Source organism: Musa acuminata, chromosome BXJ1-1, assembly GCF_036884655.1.
Source record: "Musa acuminata AAA Group cultivar baxijiao chromosome BXJ1-1, Cavendish_Baxijiao_AAA, whole genome shotgun sequence".
Classification (NCBI taxonomy): Eukaryota; Viridiplantae; Streptophyta; class Magnoliopsida; order Zingiberales; family Musaceae; genus Musa; species Musa acuminata.
Genome location: NC_088327.1, coordinates 20,724,271 through 20,741,983, shown reverse-complemented (window position 1 = coordinate 20,741,983; position 17,713 = coordinate 20,724,271). Strand labels below are relative to the sequence as shown.

At 40.0% G+C, this 17,713-nt stretch overlaps 2 protein-coding genes across 2 annotated transcripts; both read left to right on the top strand.

Annotated features, from left to right (window-relative positions):
• The first annotated feature begins 5,367 nt into the window (after nucleotides 1–5,367).
• On the top strand, nucleotides 5,368–8,679 carry LOC135677191 (small ribosomal subunit protein uS14). The gene is made up of 3 exons (XM_065189223.1): nucleotides 5,368–5,527; nucleotides 6,485–6,584; nucleotides 8,424–8,679. Exons 1-3 carry the CDS (start codon nucleotides 5,466–5,468, stop codon nucleotides 8,430–8,432), a joined length of 171 nt encoding a protein of 56 aa, XP_065045295.1. The 5' UTR covers nucleotides 5,368–5,465; the 3' UTR covers nucleotides 8,433–8,679.
• Nucleotides 8,680–14,084: 5,405 nt separating this feature from the next.
• Nucleotides 14,085–16,121, top strand: LOC135587454 (probable N-acetyltransferase HLS1). The gene is made up of 3 exons (XM_065078885.1): nucleotides 14,085–14,624; nucleotides 14,711–14,895; nucleotides 15,004–16,121. The coding sequence occupies exons 1-3, from the start codon at nucleotides 14,445–14,447 to the stop codon at nucleotides 15,863–15,865; spliced, it is 1,227 nt and encodes a 408-aa protein (XP_064934957.1). The 5' UTR covers nucleotides 14,085–14,444; the 3' UTR covers nucleotides 15,866–16,121.
• Nucleotides 16,122–17,713: the final 1,592 nt, after the last annotated feature.

The following is a 17,713-nucleotide window of genomic DNA, read 5'->3' as shown; positions in this document are numbered from 1 at the left end:
CCCAAGTTGCTCCGCTCCTCGTTTTTGCATTGAGTTGATGGTGGCCCTCGCGCCCACCATTCCACGAGTCAGCCCTCCCTTGAGTCCGATCTCCATATCGACTCCAAGTGTGCCTTCATTTGTGTTGCTTTAGGTCGCTCCCCCACTTGATCTCGCAATGCATCCACCAATGCATTCTCTCGAGCAAGATCATGCGACGACTCCTCGCCGCTTGCTCAATCCATTGAGCTTCGTGGAGTTATTGTTTATTGAGGTACTCCTCCTCAACTTATGAGGTTCGTCCCACATGATTCTCCCTCTGGAGAGCTGGGACTTATCCCTCCTGGATAACTGTCCCGTTGGAGCAACATCTCTCTTCATTTCGGAGACTACCATCCCCTTGGACTACTCCGATCTGCTGAACACACTGTGCATTGTTCTGCCTCCTGCAAACGCACTTGCTAGATTGTGACTCCACATTAATACAGCCCCCGCCGCACCACTTAAGGCCTAGTAACATGCTAAACTCATTGCACACTTCAGCCTCCTACGGACGTATCCTTCATATGCCGAAGAGAAAGTTTCAATGCTCCATGGCGCCGAGTTTCGGTCGCCTTGGGATGGCCACGAACATTCCATCGTCCGCATATAAGCCCATGTATGAGTACCAAATTCTTCGAGCTAGCAATTCCCCTCACCTCTATGAGCTTTGCATAACTCTTTTGGTCGTTGAGCAACTCATTCCACCTTGTATGGTTTCATCCTTTACCAAGAGCCTCGCTTGCCTTGAGCTCCATCAAGTATGGTTGTCAACGTTGAGCCGTAGCTCAAACTCAGCCATCCCAACCTTTGTGCACTCCGCATTCTTCCAAGCTTGTCTGTTCTCGTAGTGCCTCTTGCGTGAAGGGTTGGCCATTCCTCTGAATGTCAATCTCAGATGCCCGCTCCTTCGAGCGACTCCTTTTCCCTACATCTCCATGCCCGTTTTCCCCCAAACGGTCACGTGTGTGCTGACAGTCCTCAACGCAGCCCTGCTAGGTCCCCCACATTTGCATGTTAAGTGTTTCTATGAGTGCTTGTCCCGCTCTGATACCATCTGTCACGGACTTAGCTAGTTTTGCCTAAGTCGTGCGGCACCCATGCATGTCCGTCCGCAAAGGTCAGCCTCCCCGAAACCTCCCATAGGACCCACAAAAGAGAGAACGGGTTAGAGAAAACGCCTCATTCGGGATCCACAAGCAAACATCTCCGAAAACACTTCATAGATAATGCAAATTACAAACAGACTTTACAAGCTCTGAACAGTTGCATAACAAAGGGTAAAATGATCCATTATAGATAGAAAATCTCTCACACGTGTCCACATGACACAACCTTTATTTACAAGCCTAAAGCGGCCACCGACCCAACTAAAATGGGACTATTAAGCCTTCGGTCATCCCTCTACATGCTGTACAAAGCATGAACATATCAAAAGACATGGACATACATAAGCATTACATCAAACATCCTGTTTAAAAGTTTGTCCGTGACAAAGCGGTGCCACCGTCGACCGTGATTTCAGGTGCTGAATGGGCTATTCAATCTGGCCCAATTTAGCCTTGTTAAGGGCCTAGTTGGCCCCTAACTGAGTTAATGAGATTACCTCCCGATCCTAACTCAACTAATGTTCTAACTATGATTAAGGTAAGCAATTAGTCCAATATGTCAAATTTTCTTTCGGCAAAACTTCCGATGGACATACATAAGCATTACATCAAACATCCTGTTTAAAAGTTTGTCCGTGACAAAGCGGTGCCACCGTCGACCGTGATTTCAGGTGCTGAATGGGCTATTCAATCTGGCCCAATTTAGCCTTGTTAAGGGCCTAGTTGGCCCCTAACTGAGTTAATGAGATTACCTCCCGATCCTAACTCAACTAATGTTCTAACTATGATTAAGGTAAGCAATTAGTCCAATATGTCAAATTTTCTTTCGGCAAAACTTCCGATGAGCTTTCGGTGAAACTTCCAACGAGCTTCTGACGAACTCCCGACAAACTCTCGGCGATCTTCCGATGAACTCTTGGTGATCTTCCGACGAGCTCTCGACGATCTTCCAATGAGCCTCTGGCGAACTTTCGACGAACTTTCAACGAGCTCCCGACACACTTCTGGTACATCATTCGAATCTTTAACTTCGGCCCATCATATGCTTTATGCCTTACTACTATCGTAGTTAATCCTACATAATTATCTCAATACATAGATTAAGTCAAACAAATCACCAATTGATTTTATCATCAAAATCTGAGATTCAACAAAAGGTCCCCAATAGCTATTTTTCAGACCAATCACAAGTTTGATTAGATAATATTTCAAACCTAGTTTGGTACTCCTGAATGGTGGAGGTTTGTCGGATCTTTGCTAGTTGTCTATCAATGTTCTCGTAATCGGTTGGTCCGAAGTGGATTAGTGGTCCTTCTTTGAATTATCACCATGAGAGGACTCCATGAGTGTATTCAAACCAGTCAAACCACGGTGTGGCATCCCCTTCAAGATGTATAGCCGTAATTTCCACCATAGATGTATCCCTAGTTTTGCGGTACCAAAAATATCGCTCTGCGCGTGAGATCCAACCAATCGGGTCTCTTTCTTCCCATATAGGGAAGTCCACCCTCATACGTGGATAGTAGGGATCAGTCATAGAGCCTCCCCTCTCTTGGAAGTCATCTCTTCGGTCAGAGCTCTCTCCTTGATGTGATTTCTTTGGGCTCGGTGGTCGCCCCAAACTGAGGTTAGGAAAGAGAGTCTGAATCTTATCCTTTATTCGTGTCTCGAAGGCTTCAAATTTAGCATTGATTATCTCCTCATATGTCATAGTATATGCCTCTAAATTTATAATGTTAAAATCTCTCTTTTGTTATCGAATTAAAGGCATATATCAGTTGAGAGAAGTGGTGGCCGAAAGGGTTGGTAGATTGGTTTATGTAAGAGCAGAATTGTTATTGAAGAAACAACGGTTTCACGATGAAAATTTCAGCAAAAATTGAGAGATTTGAGGAGGAAATTTAACAACAAAATCTTGGTTTATATATGAGCAATGATGAAAATTTTGATTAAGAATATTTCAGCAGTATAATAGCAAGGAAATCGGTACAAGTTGTGGTAGCAGAATTCTCGTCAAAAAATTCCAACGGTTTACAATGAAAATTTACAATAACACAAGAATGTTTTTAGAGATGAATTCCTCAATAGATCAATATTAGATGGAAGCCAAGATGATCTATGAAGCAAATAAGAAATTTTGTTTAAAAAATACAAATAGATCGGTTAAAGGCAACAATATGTGGCTGAAATTTTCTACAACAATCCTTCATTCACAAAGATGATAACTTTTACGACGAAAAGAATTCGCAGCATAGGATAGATAAAAAGACTTCTTCTTGGTATTTGAATGAAAAATTATAGTAGCAAAAGGTACTAGTGATAAGAGAATACCATATCTATGATGCAATTGGAGGTGACGGTAGTAGATTGATTTGATCTACGGTAGAAGATGACGGTGGAGATGGCGACGTCAAGAGCAATTGTGGAAATTGATTGGCTGGTGGTGAGCGGCAGGGGTGGCAAAAAAAGCAATGAGATCGTTGCTCTAATACTATATGATAGAACCCTATAAAAATTCTATGCAGATTGATCTTTGAGGGGGATCGACTGTTAGAACAATATAGGGGTTTCACCCTCCTAATAGTTGGTCAAATGGTTGCAATTGTGAATAAATATTATTATCAAAGAGATGGAGGCTACATGCATATATAGGGCTTCAAACCCTAGCCCTAGGGCTGCTTCCTAAGTGAGCTACCCCTTTTGGCCTCAACTCTAGTCGACTAGCCCAATAAAAAGGGGGCGACGATTAGAAAGCTCAAATGTATAAATATAAGTCCTAGTCACTTTTTTTTATCGGATAGAGACGATTAGATGAGGTTTATTATAATCTTACAAAATTTTTATTAGTTGTTTATTGATTGAGCAGGACGCAACCCTGCTGCTAAGGTGCATCAAATGTGAATCATTTCCTTCTCACAATTAATCTTTGTCTTTGCTTTATCCCCATGCCTATATCGAGAAATAATATTCCACTCCGTCTCCTTGTCCCTGTCCTTTAATTTCTTTTTTTTAACAAGTGTTCACACCTTTAGATGTATGCTTCATCGTCTCCTTTTCACAGCAACTCCCCTTCTTTTTCTTCTTCGTATGACTCCTCATTTGATAAGGGCTACATATAAGGTTAGTAGACCAAATATTTGTATAGTTGGTGCACAAGGTCTGCAATATGCTTGGATACTATTTTACTAACTACATGACCCTAGTTAATTTAGGTTTACTAACATACGAAACTACAAAGATGAAATTAAAAAATTATCAATGATAATTTAAGCCAAACAAATTATAAAAGAATATAAACAAAAATATAGATATGCTTAAATCAACATTCTTGCAGTATAATAATCGCTTGATGACATGATTAATTACTATATAAAGCAAAAAAGATATTAGAATTGATAATTCACTGAACATGAATACAAATAAAAGGAATTAGTATATGAAATATCTAAAACTTAGTATGAAATGGGTTAAGATAATAGCTTAGAACTGGTTGCATGATCATTAAAAATTTTGAATGCTAGTTACTGTTAGAAAGTTATTTTGATGGATCTGCAACAAGATAAACCTTACATGACTATTTGATACCAGGTTTGAGAGTACTTAACATAGTGAAATCAGTGTATCGGTAGAATGAGAAAATCATAACTAAATTATATATGACTATTTGATAGCAAATAGTTATGGAGATTGGGTGAGAAATCAAAAGATACCAAATAGACGACGTAGACGAACACCCCATGAGTTTTTTCTAAAAAATTATGTATATATATATATATATATATATATATATATATATAATTAATTTTGTGGATACTGAATTATATATATCTAATTTGACGTGGGATCTTTAAGATTTGCAGAAAAATTCCATATAAAGGCCTCGTAGGTATGATAAAATCTACATTAAAAAGAACTCACCTCACATGAATAAATAATTCAATACTTACTACTACAGCTACTGAGGATATGGATCACACACAAAATATTATTTTTATGATTTAAACTTTATTGAGGTAGATCACAAGCGTTTGATCCTAAACACGATGAAAGCAAACGGTGGGGATCGAAATGTTGCCGATTGGAGACGGTGGAGGACCCGCATCTTGGGGCCCTTGGTGGGCCCTGAGAGTCTATTCCGTCCAGATAGCGGGTAGGGCGGTGGGCGTACTGTTTAACGGGCACCAAAAGTATTAAGTGCACGTCATAACTAGGGTTTGTTCCTCTGCTATAAAAGACCCCCTCGCTTGGCTATGTTCCCGTCTTCCTCGTTAGCCGTCGTTACATAGGTGTTTGGAGTTAGGGTTCGTCGGGGACTGCGATTCTAGCGAAGGGAGAGAGATGGGGCACTCTAACGTCTGGAACTCGCATCCGAAGAACTATGGCCCTGGATCTCGGGTTTGGTAAGCGATTTCAGATTGACCGTCTCGTATCATCTCCAAATCTGATACTTTTGTTGGTTGAAATGCATGAATCTTTTGTTGTTGCTCAAACTAGATACGGCTCCTTCTTTTGAACGTTTTCAATTTAGAGATAAAGACTTTTCAATCGTTCCGTGGCAAATTCATTGTGGACCATTCGGGTTATTTATCGATATGTCATCTGCTAGATTAATTAATATCAAAATCCGGATATGCGATGAAAAACGTTTTGATTCATAGAGGTTTCAAGGGAACTCTTCACGCGATAGGCGTGTTTTAACGTCTTCATTGTATTGTTATTTCATGTATTGAAACTTTTTTTGTTTCTACAGTGGGTCAAGGGATTGATCGAGAAAGATTTCTTATTTTTATTATAAGATCATGATTTGATCCTAATATTTTTGATAAAAAGAATAATCTTTCCCTTTGATCATAAATGGCAAGTGTTTAATTGGAACATGAAAACGTCATTTGATTTGTCTTAGTTACTCTTGGGACGGAGTGGAATAAGGGAGGAGATTCTCAAACGAAGAAAAGGATCCAATTACTTCAAAAGAATTGAACGAGGATCTGTATTAGCTTAAAATCTCATGGTTCCGTAGAGTGACTGTAAGAGTGACTTATCTGTCAACTTTTCCACTATCACCCCCCAAAAATCAAACTCTGCATACGGAAAAGTGTCAAAGTATGATTAACCTCTGGATTTGAAATCATTGCTTATTTACTTGGTATTGACCATAATTTACAAGAACATTCTGTAGTATTAGTAAGAGGAGGAAGGTTCAAGGATTTACCCGGTGTGAGATATCACATTGGTCAAGGAACCCTAGATGCTATCGGAGTAAAGGATCGTCAACAAGGGTGTTCTAGTGTGTTGTATATTCTTATCCAAGACTTGTATCATCTCTGATGTTGTTTTATTGTTTTTTTTTGTTGCAGCCGGGTGTGTGGGAACCCCCATGGACTAATTAGGAAGTATGGTCTAATGTGTTGCAGACAGTGCTTCCGCAGCAATGCTAAGGAAATTGGCTTTATTAAGGTACATGTACAGTTTTTTTTCCATTCTGATAATATCTTGTGGATTCTAGCTTTCTTTAACGAAGAAGTTTGTTTGGATGATGTCTGTCTTCTTGGAACATATGATGGTTTACTAGAGAATCAGTCATGATTATCAGTCGTAAATTAAGATGTTGCTGTCGTATTGAGTCCATCATGGATATGTAATTATAGAAGCTTCTATGTTTGATCCCAACATTTTCATTCATTCTTGGCTATGATGGAAGAGGATTACAGCCAAATTTATTGTCAAGCTTTTTACTCTTTTGCTCTAAGAGGCCTTGGATGTGAAATATTTAGAGATTTTAGGACCTTTTTCTATGGTTTTCCCCACTACCATCACCATCATCCATTCCTGATCTTTGCAATAAACTTACCTGCATGCACTTACATAAGCATGTAAGTTCCACTCTCCATTGTTACCTTCCGCTAACTGCAGATGAAAATCCCTGGTTTGGGCTGTAACCCCTTAACAATCTATGGGAGGAACATTTTTTTTAAATCTTACCTTCATGTTGCTTTTTACCTACATATTCATCTTGTGTTTTTCTTGAGTACTTTTTTTTTTGTACTCATCTTGATCTGAGATCATTTTTTATCTATGGCACACTCTGCTCTGGGGCTTTCTTGAATGTATATAACTTTAATGACACCCAAAAGGTTTTGGAATACTTTTCTTATCCACTGGTTCAATAAAGTTATATAAAAGCAGCTTACTGAATATTAAGATGAGCATTTTTATGATGATCCCTTAAGATGTTGGATTTTGTGTTAATTGAGTTGTTTTCTATTGTAAGATGTACAATTTTGGGTTTGTGTTAATTCGTCTGTTTTTTATAGTTAACTGTTTTGTGTGTCAATTATGTGTTGACATAAGAAACAATAATACAATTAGTTTTAATTGATTGAATTAAATCCATCAATATTTGGCCTTGGACATGGTGAGGCATTTTGACTGGTCCCTGGTCCTAGTTGGGTCTAGGTTTCCACGTTCAAAATCTGCCTTCCATCCTTGTTCTATATGTTGTAGTATCCATTGAACAATTAAAATATATATGTCTCCACAAATAATAGTAGGTCAGTCATTGTATATATCAAGGATGACTTACTGTCTCGTTCCATTTGTTTGTTTGCCACATGTTAGTGTATTTATTGTAGTATCATAGGATCCTGATTGAACATGTGGTTCTATGTGCTTACCTTCTATGTGAAAGACAATTTTAGGCAATGCCATTTGACTTGCATAACATAAGTGATACATCAAGGATGCAAGCTTCCGTTCCTGTTCAGCCTTTTAATGGCTGTCTGTAATTCATGTTTTTCTTGTGCTGCTGATATCATGGCTGTCTAAAACTTCCAGAGGCTATTTTAATTTTGTTAAAATTGGTCAAGTACTTGGTTCCCATGTCATCCAATCTAAGTTTAAGGGCCCTTCGGATGGTATAAACAAAAGTAGAAGCCTTATGTCCAGTGGAATGAAGAAATATTTAATTATTTATTTCAGATTTGCTTTTTTTTAAAAAAAGTCTAATCTTACATTCACAAGGGAAATTAAATTCTAGAAGTGTGATTTCACTGCAAAATGGAGCATTGTTCTAAAGAAATGTTGTTTTTATTGGCACTGTGTTTGGAAACTGAAGTTCTATCAAATTAAATAAGCACTGGAGTTTATATGATTATATTTTTTTGTTCTAAGGGAACTTAATACAATAAGATATGCTTGTGATGCAAATTGCTAATCTCTATATTTGTTTCTTAATTTTGTGTATTTTTGTTAAGGATGTGGACCTTTATTTCATTAGTATTCATACTGTTTTTGCAGTATCGTTGAAAATATTGGGTTCACCCGAGGCAGACTGCTGAATGAACTACCACGCACCAGAAGGCTTTTTACTTATCGTGTAGTCGGACCTCTATGCTTTGCTTTTAACATTTTTCACGTATTAAATCTTGTGATTTTGTTTGACCCATATACTTAAGTAGAGTATTTTTTTAAGGTCTTCCTTTCCAACTCATGATCAACTGTTTAGCACATTTTCATTATGAGATCTCTATTGTCGACTGCTGGCAAGATGCAAGCACTAGTTTGTACTGGAGTAGTTGGTGTCTGGTAAGTGTGCCTAATTCATTAGAGATCATTGTGTAATTGCAGTCCCTACTGCTGCCTAAAGAAATTGATGCCTCAACTGGTCTGGACAAAATTGAACCATTCTTATGGCATTAAATATCAGCAAGGATTATATGGGCACGAGGAAATTTTGACCTCTCTCTAGATCGTTGTCCTATGGAACACTTGCAGCTATAGGTTAACTCTTTGGTGTGTAGAATGATTTGGGGTTCATGTGACTGCATAGGCGAAAATATTGCTATGAATTGGTTTGCAACGATCAGAATCAATGAATGCAATGAACGATAAATGGGTTGATATTGAGTTGAAATGGTGTGTGTGCCCGCCCATTCTCAGCATAACTGATTGATACTGCAGTAAACGATAAATGTGTGTGATCAGAATCAGTGATTGATATTAACGATAAATGTGTTGCTATGGCAATCAACGATCAATGATTGCTTAGAATGGACTCAATTCTAATTGCTTTTAAAATTGTGCTAATCATCACGTGCCCCCTCAGATCATGTAATGTGATCCAAAATGATGTAAATTTGGGCCTGACATTTTGATTGCGATAAATGTGTTGATGTTGAGTCGAGTTGGTGAGTGTGTGGTGATTTAGAACATGTAAAAATGACTTTTAATAATTGTGCTAACAATGGTATGTTCCATCAAGTCATCAATGTGACTCAAAATGATCTAAATTTGGGCCTGATAACAGCTGTAAGAGGAATTATGAGATGTAGCAATGAAGAAAAAGATGGCACCGGTCAAGCCTATGCTACAGAAGGACACGATCAACACCTATTATGTAGCATACTAAATGCACTTTCCAAAATCAAATAAAACTCATTAAGCTGTCGATCTCAGCATGACATGTCTAACATGCCATCACGTCCTCAAAACGTTTAAGGCATCCTTTCATGTCAATCGCGTCCCGATAGATACCCTTTCTAAACGCGACCGCTAATCCAATCCTTCAACCATCTTTTCGTCTGTAAGTTTGTATATGGGTGACCCCTTTTATAACTCGCATTAAGGTGGGAGAGGATATATATATATATATATATATATATATATATATATATATATATATATATATATCTCATCTCATGTGTAAGGAGGATCCCAAAAAGAAAACAACTAATGTTTTACCATGTCATCAACCACATTGAGCAGCTTCATCATGTTGGATTCTGTCCTGCTACGAACAAAAGAGTCCTTGGTGTGGGTCTACCGCATTGAAACCAAGGAGCCAAAGACCATGGGGTCTCTCCACCTTCACCCAGGACGACCTCGAGCCCACCCCTCTCTTGTGACCACATGGGGAGGCCAAGAAGAAGGGAAGCAGCCATTTGTTTGCTCTCTCTCTCTCTCTCTCAAGATTAGCGAGTACACAGTGTACATGTGGATCGCTGCTGCGGCCTCGTACTTGTCCTCCTCCATGCCCGCTCCGAGTCGAGTCGAGTTGAGTTGAGTGGGTGGTCTGCCTTGTGTCGCATGAAATGGGCGCAATTATTGTGGCCGTGACGCTAACCTACAGCCATTGTCGTCTTGGTACGACACCTTGTACCTCTTGTGCCATCTTTAATTTCTCTCATTTATCTCCTCTCAAAGGATGATGATGGATCCTCCGTGGCTGCAAAGGTCCAAGGATGGCGAGAAAGACAAACACGGTGCATTCCTGGATCTGACATCTGTGCACGAAACATGAAACATGAAACATGGTGAAAGTAATTTTGAGTTCTACTGCATCATCATTCCACTTCTTGCGAGAGGAGATGAGAGAGAAAGAGAGAGAGCATCTTTCTACGTATCCATCACCGACTAATCAACTTTTGCATGCCTTTGTACTCCACCGTTTTGTCGTCGCTCTTGGCGTCCGTAAAATGACGGGGCGGAGTACAATTACAGCGATGCGAGAGATCGATCATGTGGGGGCGGTGTGTGTGTGCATCATGTCGCTACCATTACCAAAGAGAGAACAAAACAAGTTTGTGCTCTTCTGCAGCGACTCCTCCCCCCCCCCCCCCATCACAAACCGCACTTGAAATAAAAATCACAGACCAGATTATGAGTTTTGATCGAAAAAAAGTTCGATCTTAGAATTTGATTTATATAATTTCTCAAAAGCAGATCTCTAAATTTAGACTAATTGCCGACCCATCTTCTCGCATTTTTCTTTATGGAACACAAATCTTTTGAGGAATTTGGATTTTTTTTTTTCCAATCTAATCTATTTTAGCTAATGTTGCTCTCATTCTTTTTCATTGAAAAAAGCATAACATATAAATTGAATGCATAAATAATATTTTGGTTTAACTAAATTTATGCTTTTTGTTGCATGATTTGAATAGAGTGGAAACTCTAAGCTTGATTCTATTCATCATGTTCATCGGATCATTATGGCACAACCCTCCCTCCCTATTCATCAAAAATTACATTCTCAGATGCACAGTTGTGATCTCATTCTATTGACACAAGTTGGCCCCATCTTCTTGGACTGTCCCCGGGCATTAAACAGTACCTCCAAAAGACAAGCATCCTCCGAGAAATCGATAAAAAGATGATACCCGTGAAATGGAACTTAACATTAGCATGTTTCTCATTCTATATATCTCCATCTTAAGGGGTAGCCGAATTCTTAATGCAAAGGTCACGCGCATAGTACAAATATGTTAAGAGATTGTTGGAGTATCCACATACTATTAGCTTAGGAGTTACACACACTTCAAATGACACACAACTAATATGCATTGCCACCAAACACTATTACATTTTCCAATTTAATCTTGTGATTGATTTGATACCACAAATCATGCAATGAAAAAATATAAAACCCTAGGTGAGAGATGATCTAAGTTAGAACTAAAGAAATGTGAATGGAGATGGCAGGCAGAGTTGGCCAAGGCAAGAAGCAAATGACCTCCAATTATGGCATTTCTTGTCCCCTCTCACCTCCAAGCTCTCCACCACCACTTCACAAAGTACTCACCCAATCTTATTTCTTTGCTAATCCATAACAATTATTATTTGTTCATTGTCACAGGCACTTCATGTGGATCTTGTTATTGCTACCACATATATCTAGAGAAAGAGAGAAGTGGGTGGGTGATCTCAAAAATAGTGGAAAGCGAGTTTAATCAGATCAAGTTAACTGAGAGAAGTCTATAGTAGGTCTTAAGTTTGCACAATTATTAGGGAGGACTGTTCAGATGTTGACAGGCTTGAATTAAAAGCCATGAGACGAAGACTGATTGCATCTGCCCACAACTTTACAAGGAGGGATGGGAATACAATGGCCTACATTTAGCATGGTTGAGACATCACAAGGTTTAGACAAGTGAAAGAATAGCATCTTGCCAATTGATTAAGCTGGTTTTTAGAAGATGGATTAATATAGGAAGAGATACTTGCAATTATGTATCATACAATTTGCACAATCATGCATGTTGGCTAATATACTTATGACTAGTCATGTGTATCATTTTCGATGTATATTTATTTATTTTTATTTTGTTTTCCTTCTTTTGTTCATCCATCATTTGATGAGATTGATAAGCAGGAGTTCACAATTGATTATGTATCATCATGGGAGAGAGAATTCTGTGGTATTTTTCTATATTTTGTCTTCAAGATAAAAAAAAAAAAATCGATGACATTTTGAAAAATGAAGGTTGTGTAAGATGAATGTCATGGAAAATCAAAAGAAAACCAAGAAACAAGAGGAAGGCTTCATACCATAAATGTTCATCCTCACATGTCTTTTGGTGAAATTTTTTTCATGCATATACAATTTCTCTAACTTATTTTTTTTATTTTAAGGAATTCCTATTGACTATTTTCCTATATATCAATTCCTTGAGATGGTTCTTCAGTTGATACAAGTCTAATATCGAGACACCTAGTGACCATTAATCTCAGATGTAATGTAGATTGGTGACTGTGTGACTTCACAACGATTGCATTGGTTCTTAACAGATGAACCAAACTCATATGCCTTGTCGATCATCCTAGAATTGCTAAAGCTAATTATTCTCAATCCACCTTATCAATCCATGTGCCTGTCAAGGTTCTATTTGGACAAATTAGGTGTGATCTCTATCCAACTTAATGAGCCAAAGCATAGTCCATGCATGATGGAGCTGTCAGCTGCTCCAATTATTAGCCAAACCTCATCATGTTTTTCATTCTTGCCTATAGTTATTTCTTCAACCACCAATCATGGATTCCATATGGTGTCTCCATCATGGAAGATGTGGTTAACAATGTTCCCACCATATACCTCACTGCTCATAAAATGTTTCTTCTTCTTGTGTCATCCGGTGAACAAGTGTTTTGTTATCCTGTGAACTTGACAGGCAGTTCTTTCTTGCATGGAGGAGAACCAGACAAAGATGAATGCACATGAACATGTAAGGAAGCAAGAAAGGCTTGAGAAACTCATTGTTAATGAAATCTCAATGCTCAGAACTTCCACAGGAAGAACTTTAGTCGGCCATGGTTAGCTGGAACTTATTTTGCCCAAGAACAAGTACAATTAATAGGTGGGGAATTAAGGAGGATGGAGGACTCAACCTTCCCTCTTAAATGTTAGGGTCAACTCCTCCCAGCCAAGCTAACTTCCTTCCTCGGTCCACCCTGATTAAACACCATGATTATTATATGGTCTTTGTTGTAACAAGCCTGGCCAGAATTGTGGCAGCATCATTCTCTATCTCCATTAATCACTATGTGTCTTGGTTGGTAAGGGATGAAGCCTGGCTTCTGCTCAGCCTCTCCTTTTTGGTCCATGGGGAAATAATAAACACAACTTTGTTTAGTTTATGGATTAGAGAAGATTGGTTTAGTGTTTGAATACTAAGATGAGAAGTTGAATTAATTTAGGAGGTTCAATAAGATTAGGTCACCTTTTCTGTGGCTTAGTGTCAAATATAATCTATAATTTTCTTAAAAGATGAAGAGTTTCCTTGCAATAGTTCAAACTCGAAAACATGCTTTCATGGTTCTCCCTCCATGTTTCCAATTTGATCCTCAGAACACATCCATCAAGCTGCAAGACACAACTGAACTCGTCGGAATTGCATGCTATTAAGACTCATCTAATTGGTACATATTAGGTTCTCTACCCAATCCCCATCCTCAACTCAGACCCATGCAGTTGTCGTGATCCTACTCAACCTAATCCCAACACCAATCTCTTCCGATTTAAGGTCACTATTTGGCTTTTCCCAACAATGAGATTTGATTTGTAATTAGGGAGGACATGATAGATTCTAGAGAGAGAACAATACAAAGAATAAAACATATATATATATATATATATATATATATATATATATATATATATAGACACAAACACACACACACACACCCCCTTCCCTTCACACAATTGAAGCTCACTCATAAACTCACCTCCTACCAACTTCACACATAGGAGGATCACAAGAAAGGAAGGGAGATCTGTTTCATTTCTCTTTCACTACTGCTCCTTTCCTCTCCCTCATGCTTTACTGCTTGCCTCACACATGATTCAGGAGATTTCAAGTGGAGTGATGATAGGGTAGGAGATCAGTAATAATCCAAACAGGTTACGAATGAAAAGGCTGTGATTTTTGTCACATTCTCCCCTTTAGAAGTACTCTTCCTTTTTCTCTTTTACATCATTACAGTAGCAGTGCCGAACAGCGCAACGTATTCTGCCAAGGTAATATAATACTCTGGTAGAAGGGAATGGAGAGGGAGGCGTCCGTCGTCGTGGTTAGAGAGTACAATGCGGCGAACGATCGGGCAGAGGCGGAGGAGGTCGAACGGACGTGCGAGCTCGGTTCGAGCGGCAAGATGTCGCTCCACACTGACCTCCTCGGCGACCCCGCTTCCCGCATCCGCCACTCTCCCACCTATCTCATGCTCGTACTCTTTCTTCTTCTTCGTCTTGTTTCACGTTCCTTGTTTCTTGTTTCCGTCGTCGAGCTTCGGGTGATGAGTGGTCGGCTCAGGTGGCGGAGACGTGTGGTGGAGTGAAAGAGATCGTCGGGCTGGTGCGCGGCTGCGTGAAGGTGGTCACATGCGGCAAGAAGCTCCCACGACAAGGAGGGAGCACTAAGAACACTTGTCAGGTGGCGACTCCCACTTACACCAAGGTTGGCTATCTCCTTGGTCTTCGAGTGTCTCCTTCTCATCGGTAAACTCCTTATATCATCTCTACCAGTTACTGCTCTCTCTCTCTCTCTCTCTCTCTCTCTCTCTCTCTCTCTCTCTCTCTCTCTTGTATTGATGATAACAATGACAGGAGGAAGGGAATAGGGTTGAGGCTGGTGAGGCAAATGGAGGGATGGTTCAGGGAGAAGGGGGCGGAGTACGCTTACATGGCCACGGGAAATGACAACGAGGCATCGATGCGTCTCTTCACAGAGCGATGCGACTACACTAAGTTCCGAGCTCCGACCATCCTGGTCCACCCGGTGTTCGCGCACCGTCTCCCGGTTCCCCGCTCCGTCACCGTCCTCCGGCTCGACCACGCTGACGCAGAGGCCATCTATCGCCGCTGCTTCGCCACCACCGAGTTCTTCCCCCGCGACATCGACGCGGTGCTCCGCAACCCACTCACCGTCGCGACCTTCCTCGCGGTCCCGGCGGGTTGCAACACCGCGCGGCAGTGGCCAGGGGCGGAGGCGTTCCTGGCGGCTCCACCGGGATCGTGGGCGGTGGCAAGCGCGTGGGACTGCGGCGGGGTGCTCCGGATGGAGGTGCGGGGGGCGTCGCGGCTGCGGCGGGGGGCGGCGGCAGCGACGCGGGCGGCGGACCGGGCGATGCCGTGGCTGCGGATCCCGGCGGTGCCGGATCTGTTCCGACCGTTCGTGGCGTGGTTCCTGTACGGGGTGGGAGGGGAGGGGCCCGGCGCGGCGGAGATGGCAGCGGCGGCGTGGAGGGAGGCGCACAACGTGGCGCGGGGGTCGGCGACTGTGTTGGCCGCAGAGGTGGCGGCGGGAGACCCGGTACTGCGGGGCATACCGCGCTGGCGGTGGCTGTCGTGCGCGGAGGACGTGTGGTGCGTGAAGCGGCTGGGTGAGGAGTACAGCGACGGCGGGGTCGGCGACTGGACCAAGTCGGCGCCGGGTGCGTCCATATTCGTCGACCCCCGGGAGCTGTAACGCGATCGATCCGCTTCCATGTCGCCTTTATTATCTTCACTGTCCGATGGGGTGAGCAGCTTTTGGTTGGAGGAGGGAGAAACCAGTAACGGTCTCAGTCTTAGATAACGGGAATCCCGGGGAAGACAGTTGGCACAGCAACGGTAGCTTTAAACATATACACCAAATCTTTGCCCCTCCCATTGCTGTCTCCTCCATCTGATCTCGACACTAAGAAAAGATTTGGATTCTAATCTATTTCCTCTGATTTCAATCTGATTGCAATTTTTCGTCTTCAGTTTCTGTCACTGCAATTATATATATATATATATATATATATATATATATATATATATATATATATATATATATATATATATATATAAACACACACACACAACTTAAAATTAAATGCAATAGAAAAATAATATAGATAAAAATAAATATATAGAAATAATATTTTACTAAATTCTCATAGTTAGCAATATATTCCGATAAGTATTTCTTGAGTCGAAGGTGTTGGGAAGTTAAGGTGGTAAAGATTTTGATTATTTATTGTATGATTTTAGATTTGAATTATTGAGTACATAAAAATTCTTACGATTATTTTATATTTAATTAAATTTGTAAATCAAATTGTTTTTGGCTGATTAATTTTTTTGTTTTTGCATAGTAATAAAGTAGATTATCCCCAGAGGAGGGGTTTCATAATGGATATGATTTTAATCTAAGAAGAGCCCTTCAAAATGAACTGTCAAGTGTAGCATATTTTTTCTCTCTCTCTTTATTTTTTCTCTTTGTTATTGAGTGAGATGTATTGTTCTTATTATGGTAGAATTTCCATTCATGCATACTGTTCTATTTGATGGCAATCCCTGGATTTCCTAAAGATCCTAAAACAATTGAATTGTGTGTCTTGAGACACGAGACAAAAGAAATGTATGCTGACCGCCACTGATCTTTATGATATTGAACATTATGCATGAATGGAAGTAACACTAAGATGATGCAAATTATCCCAATTCTTAACTTCTTAATATTTTCCTCCCAATTTTGCCTTGCAAACACAAAATATCATTATTTCTTTAAATAAATACCTAAAACCATCTTACTGTCTTAACTCACTTTCCTTTGTCTTTACTTGTGTCGAGTATTTAATTTCTCATTTTTCACTCAGGTCTTTAACCTCACAAATTTAGCATTATCAAACGTCGTGCAAAACTTCACATGACAACAAAAGTTATGGTGATGATGAACTATTCAATAAAAGGATAAGTCTCTTTAAAGATGGATGTTGAAAAGAGAATGATGCAGCAGATAATTTTGACCACGTCAATTTTGACTACTGGTCTTTGAGTTGGTCCATTCTGCCGGTGGTGTGAGTAATTTAGACACATGAAGAAGCTTGGAGAAGTGCTGACTGGCTTCAGGCTAGTTGAGAAGGGGAAAAGCTGCTGCTACATCCTGAGCAAGAAGAGCTTGCCACCTACAATGGTGGTGGACTGACTGGCTATTGAATCACTGCAATGTGGCTTCTTCCGCGAGGAACTAAATACACATTGCAGTGAAGACGGGGGCTTTTTAAGCCTCGACGTTGTACCATCGATTTACCTTCACATGGAAACACAGCTAAAATTTAGACTGATTTATAAGACTTTAACTTCAATATTTTAGATCGATAATTTAAATTTAATATAACTAATAAATAAATTATTTTATTAGATATTAAAGTATTAATATTAGAGTCGACTCAGTGATACGATGCATAGTATGCATTTATTATTTTGAAATTTGTTATCTTGAAACTTAGGAATATTCAATACTCGTTATGCATTTTGTTATTCTCATAGAAAATTTGTCCGCAAGTTA

Coding starts and splice junctions, on each gene's coding strand:
- LOC135587454 (XM_065078885.1), top strand. CDS start 14,445: ATGGAGAGGGAGGCGTCCGTCGTCGTGGTTAGAGAGTACAATGCGGCG. Junction 14,625..14,710: donor CTCCCACCTATCTCATGCTC/GTACTCTTTCTT, acceptor TGGTCGGCTCAG/GTGGCGGAGACGTGTGGTGG. Junction 14,896..15,003: donor CGAGTGTCTCCTTCTCATCG/GTAAACTCCTTA, acceptor TAACAATGACAG/GAGGAAGGGAATAGGGTTGA.
- LOC135677191 (XM_065189223.1), top strand. CDS start 5,466: ATGGGGCACTCTAACGTCTGGAACTCGCATCCGAAGAACTATGGCCCT. Junction 5,528..6,484: donor GGCCCTGGATCTCGGGTTTG/GTAAGCGATTTC, acceptor TTTTTGTTGCAG/CCGGGTGTGTGGGAACCCCC.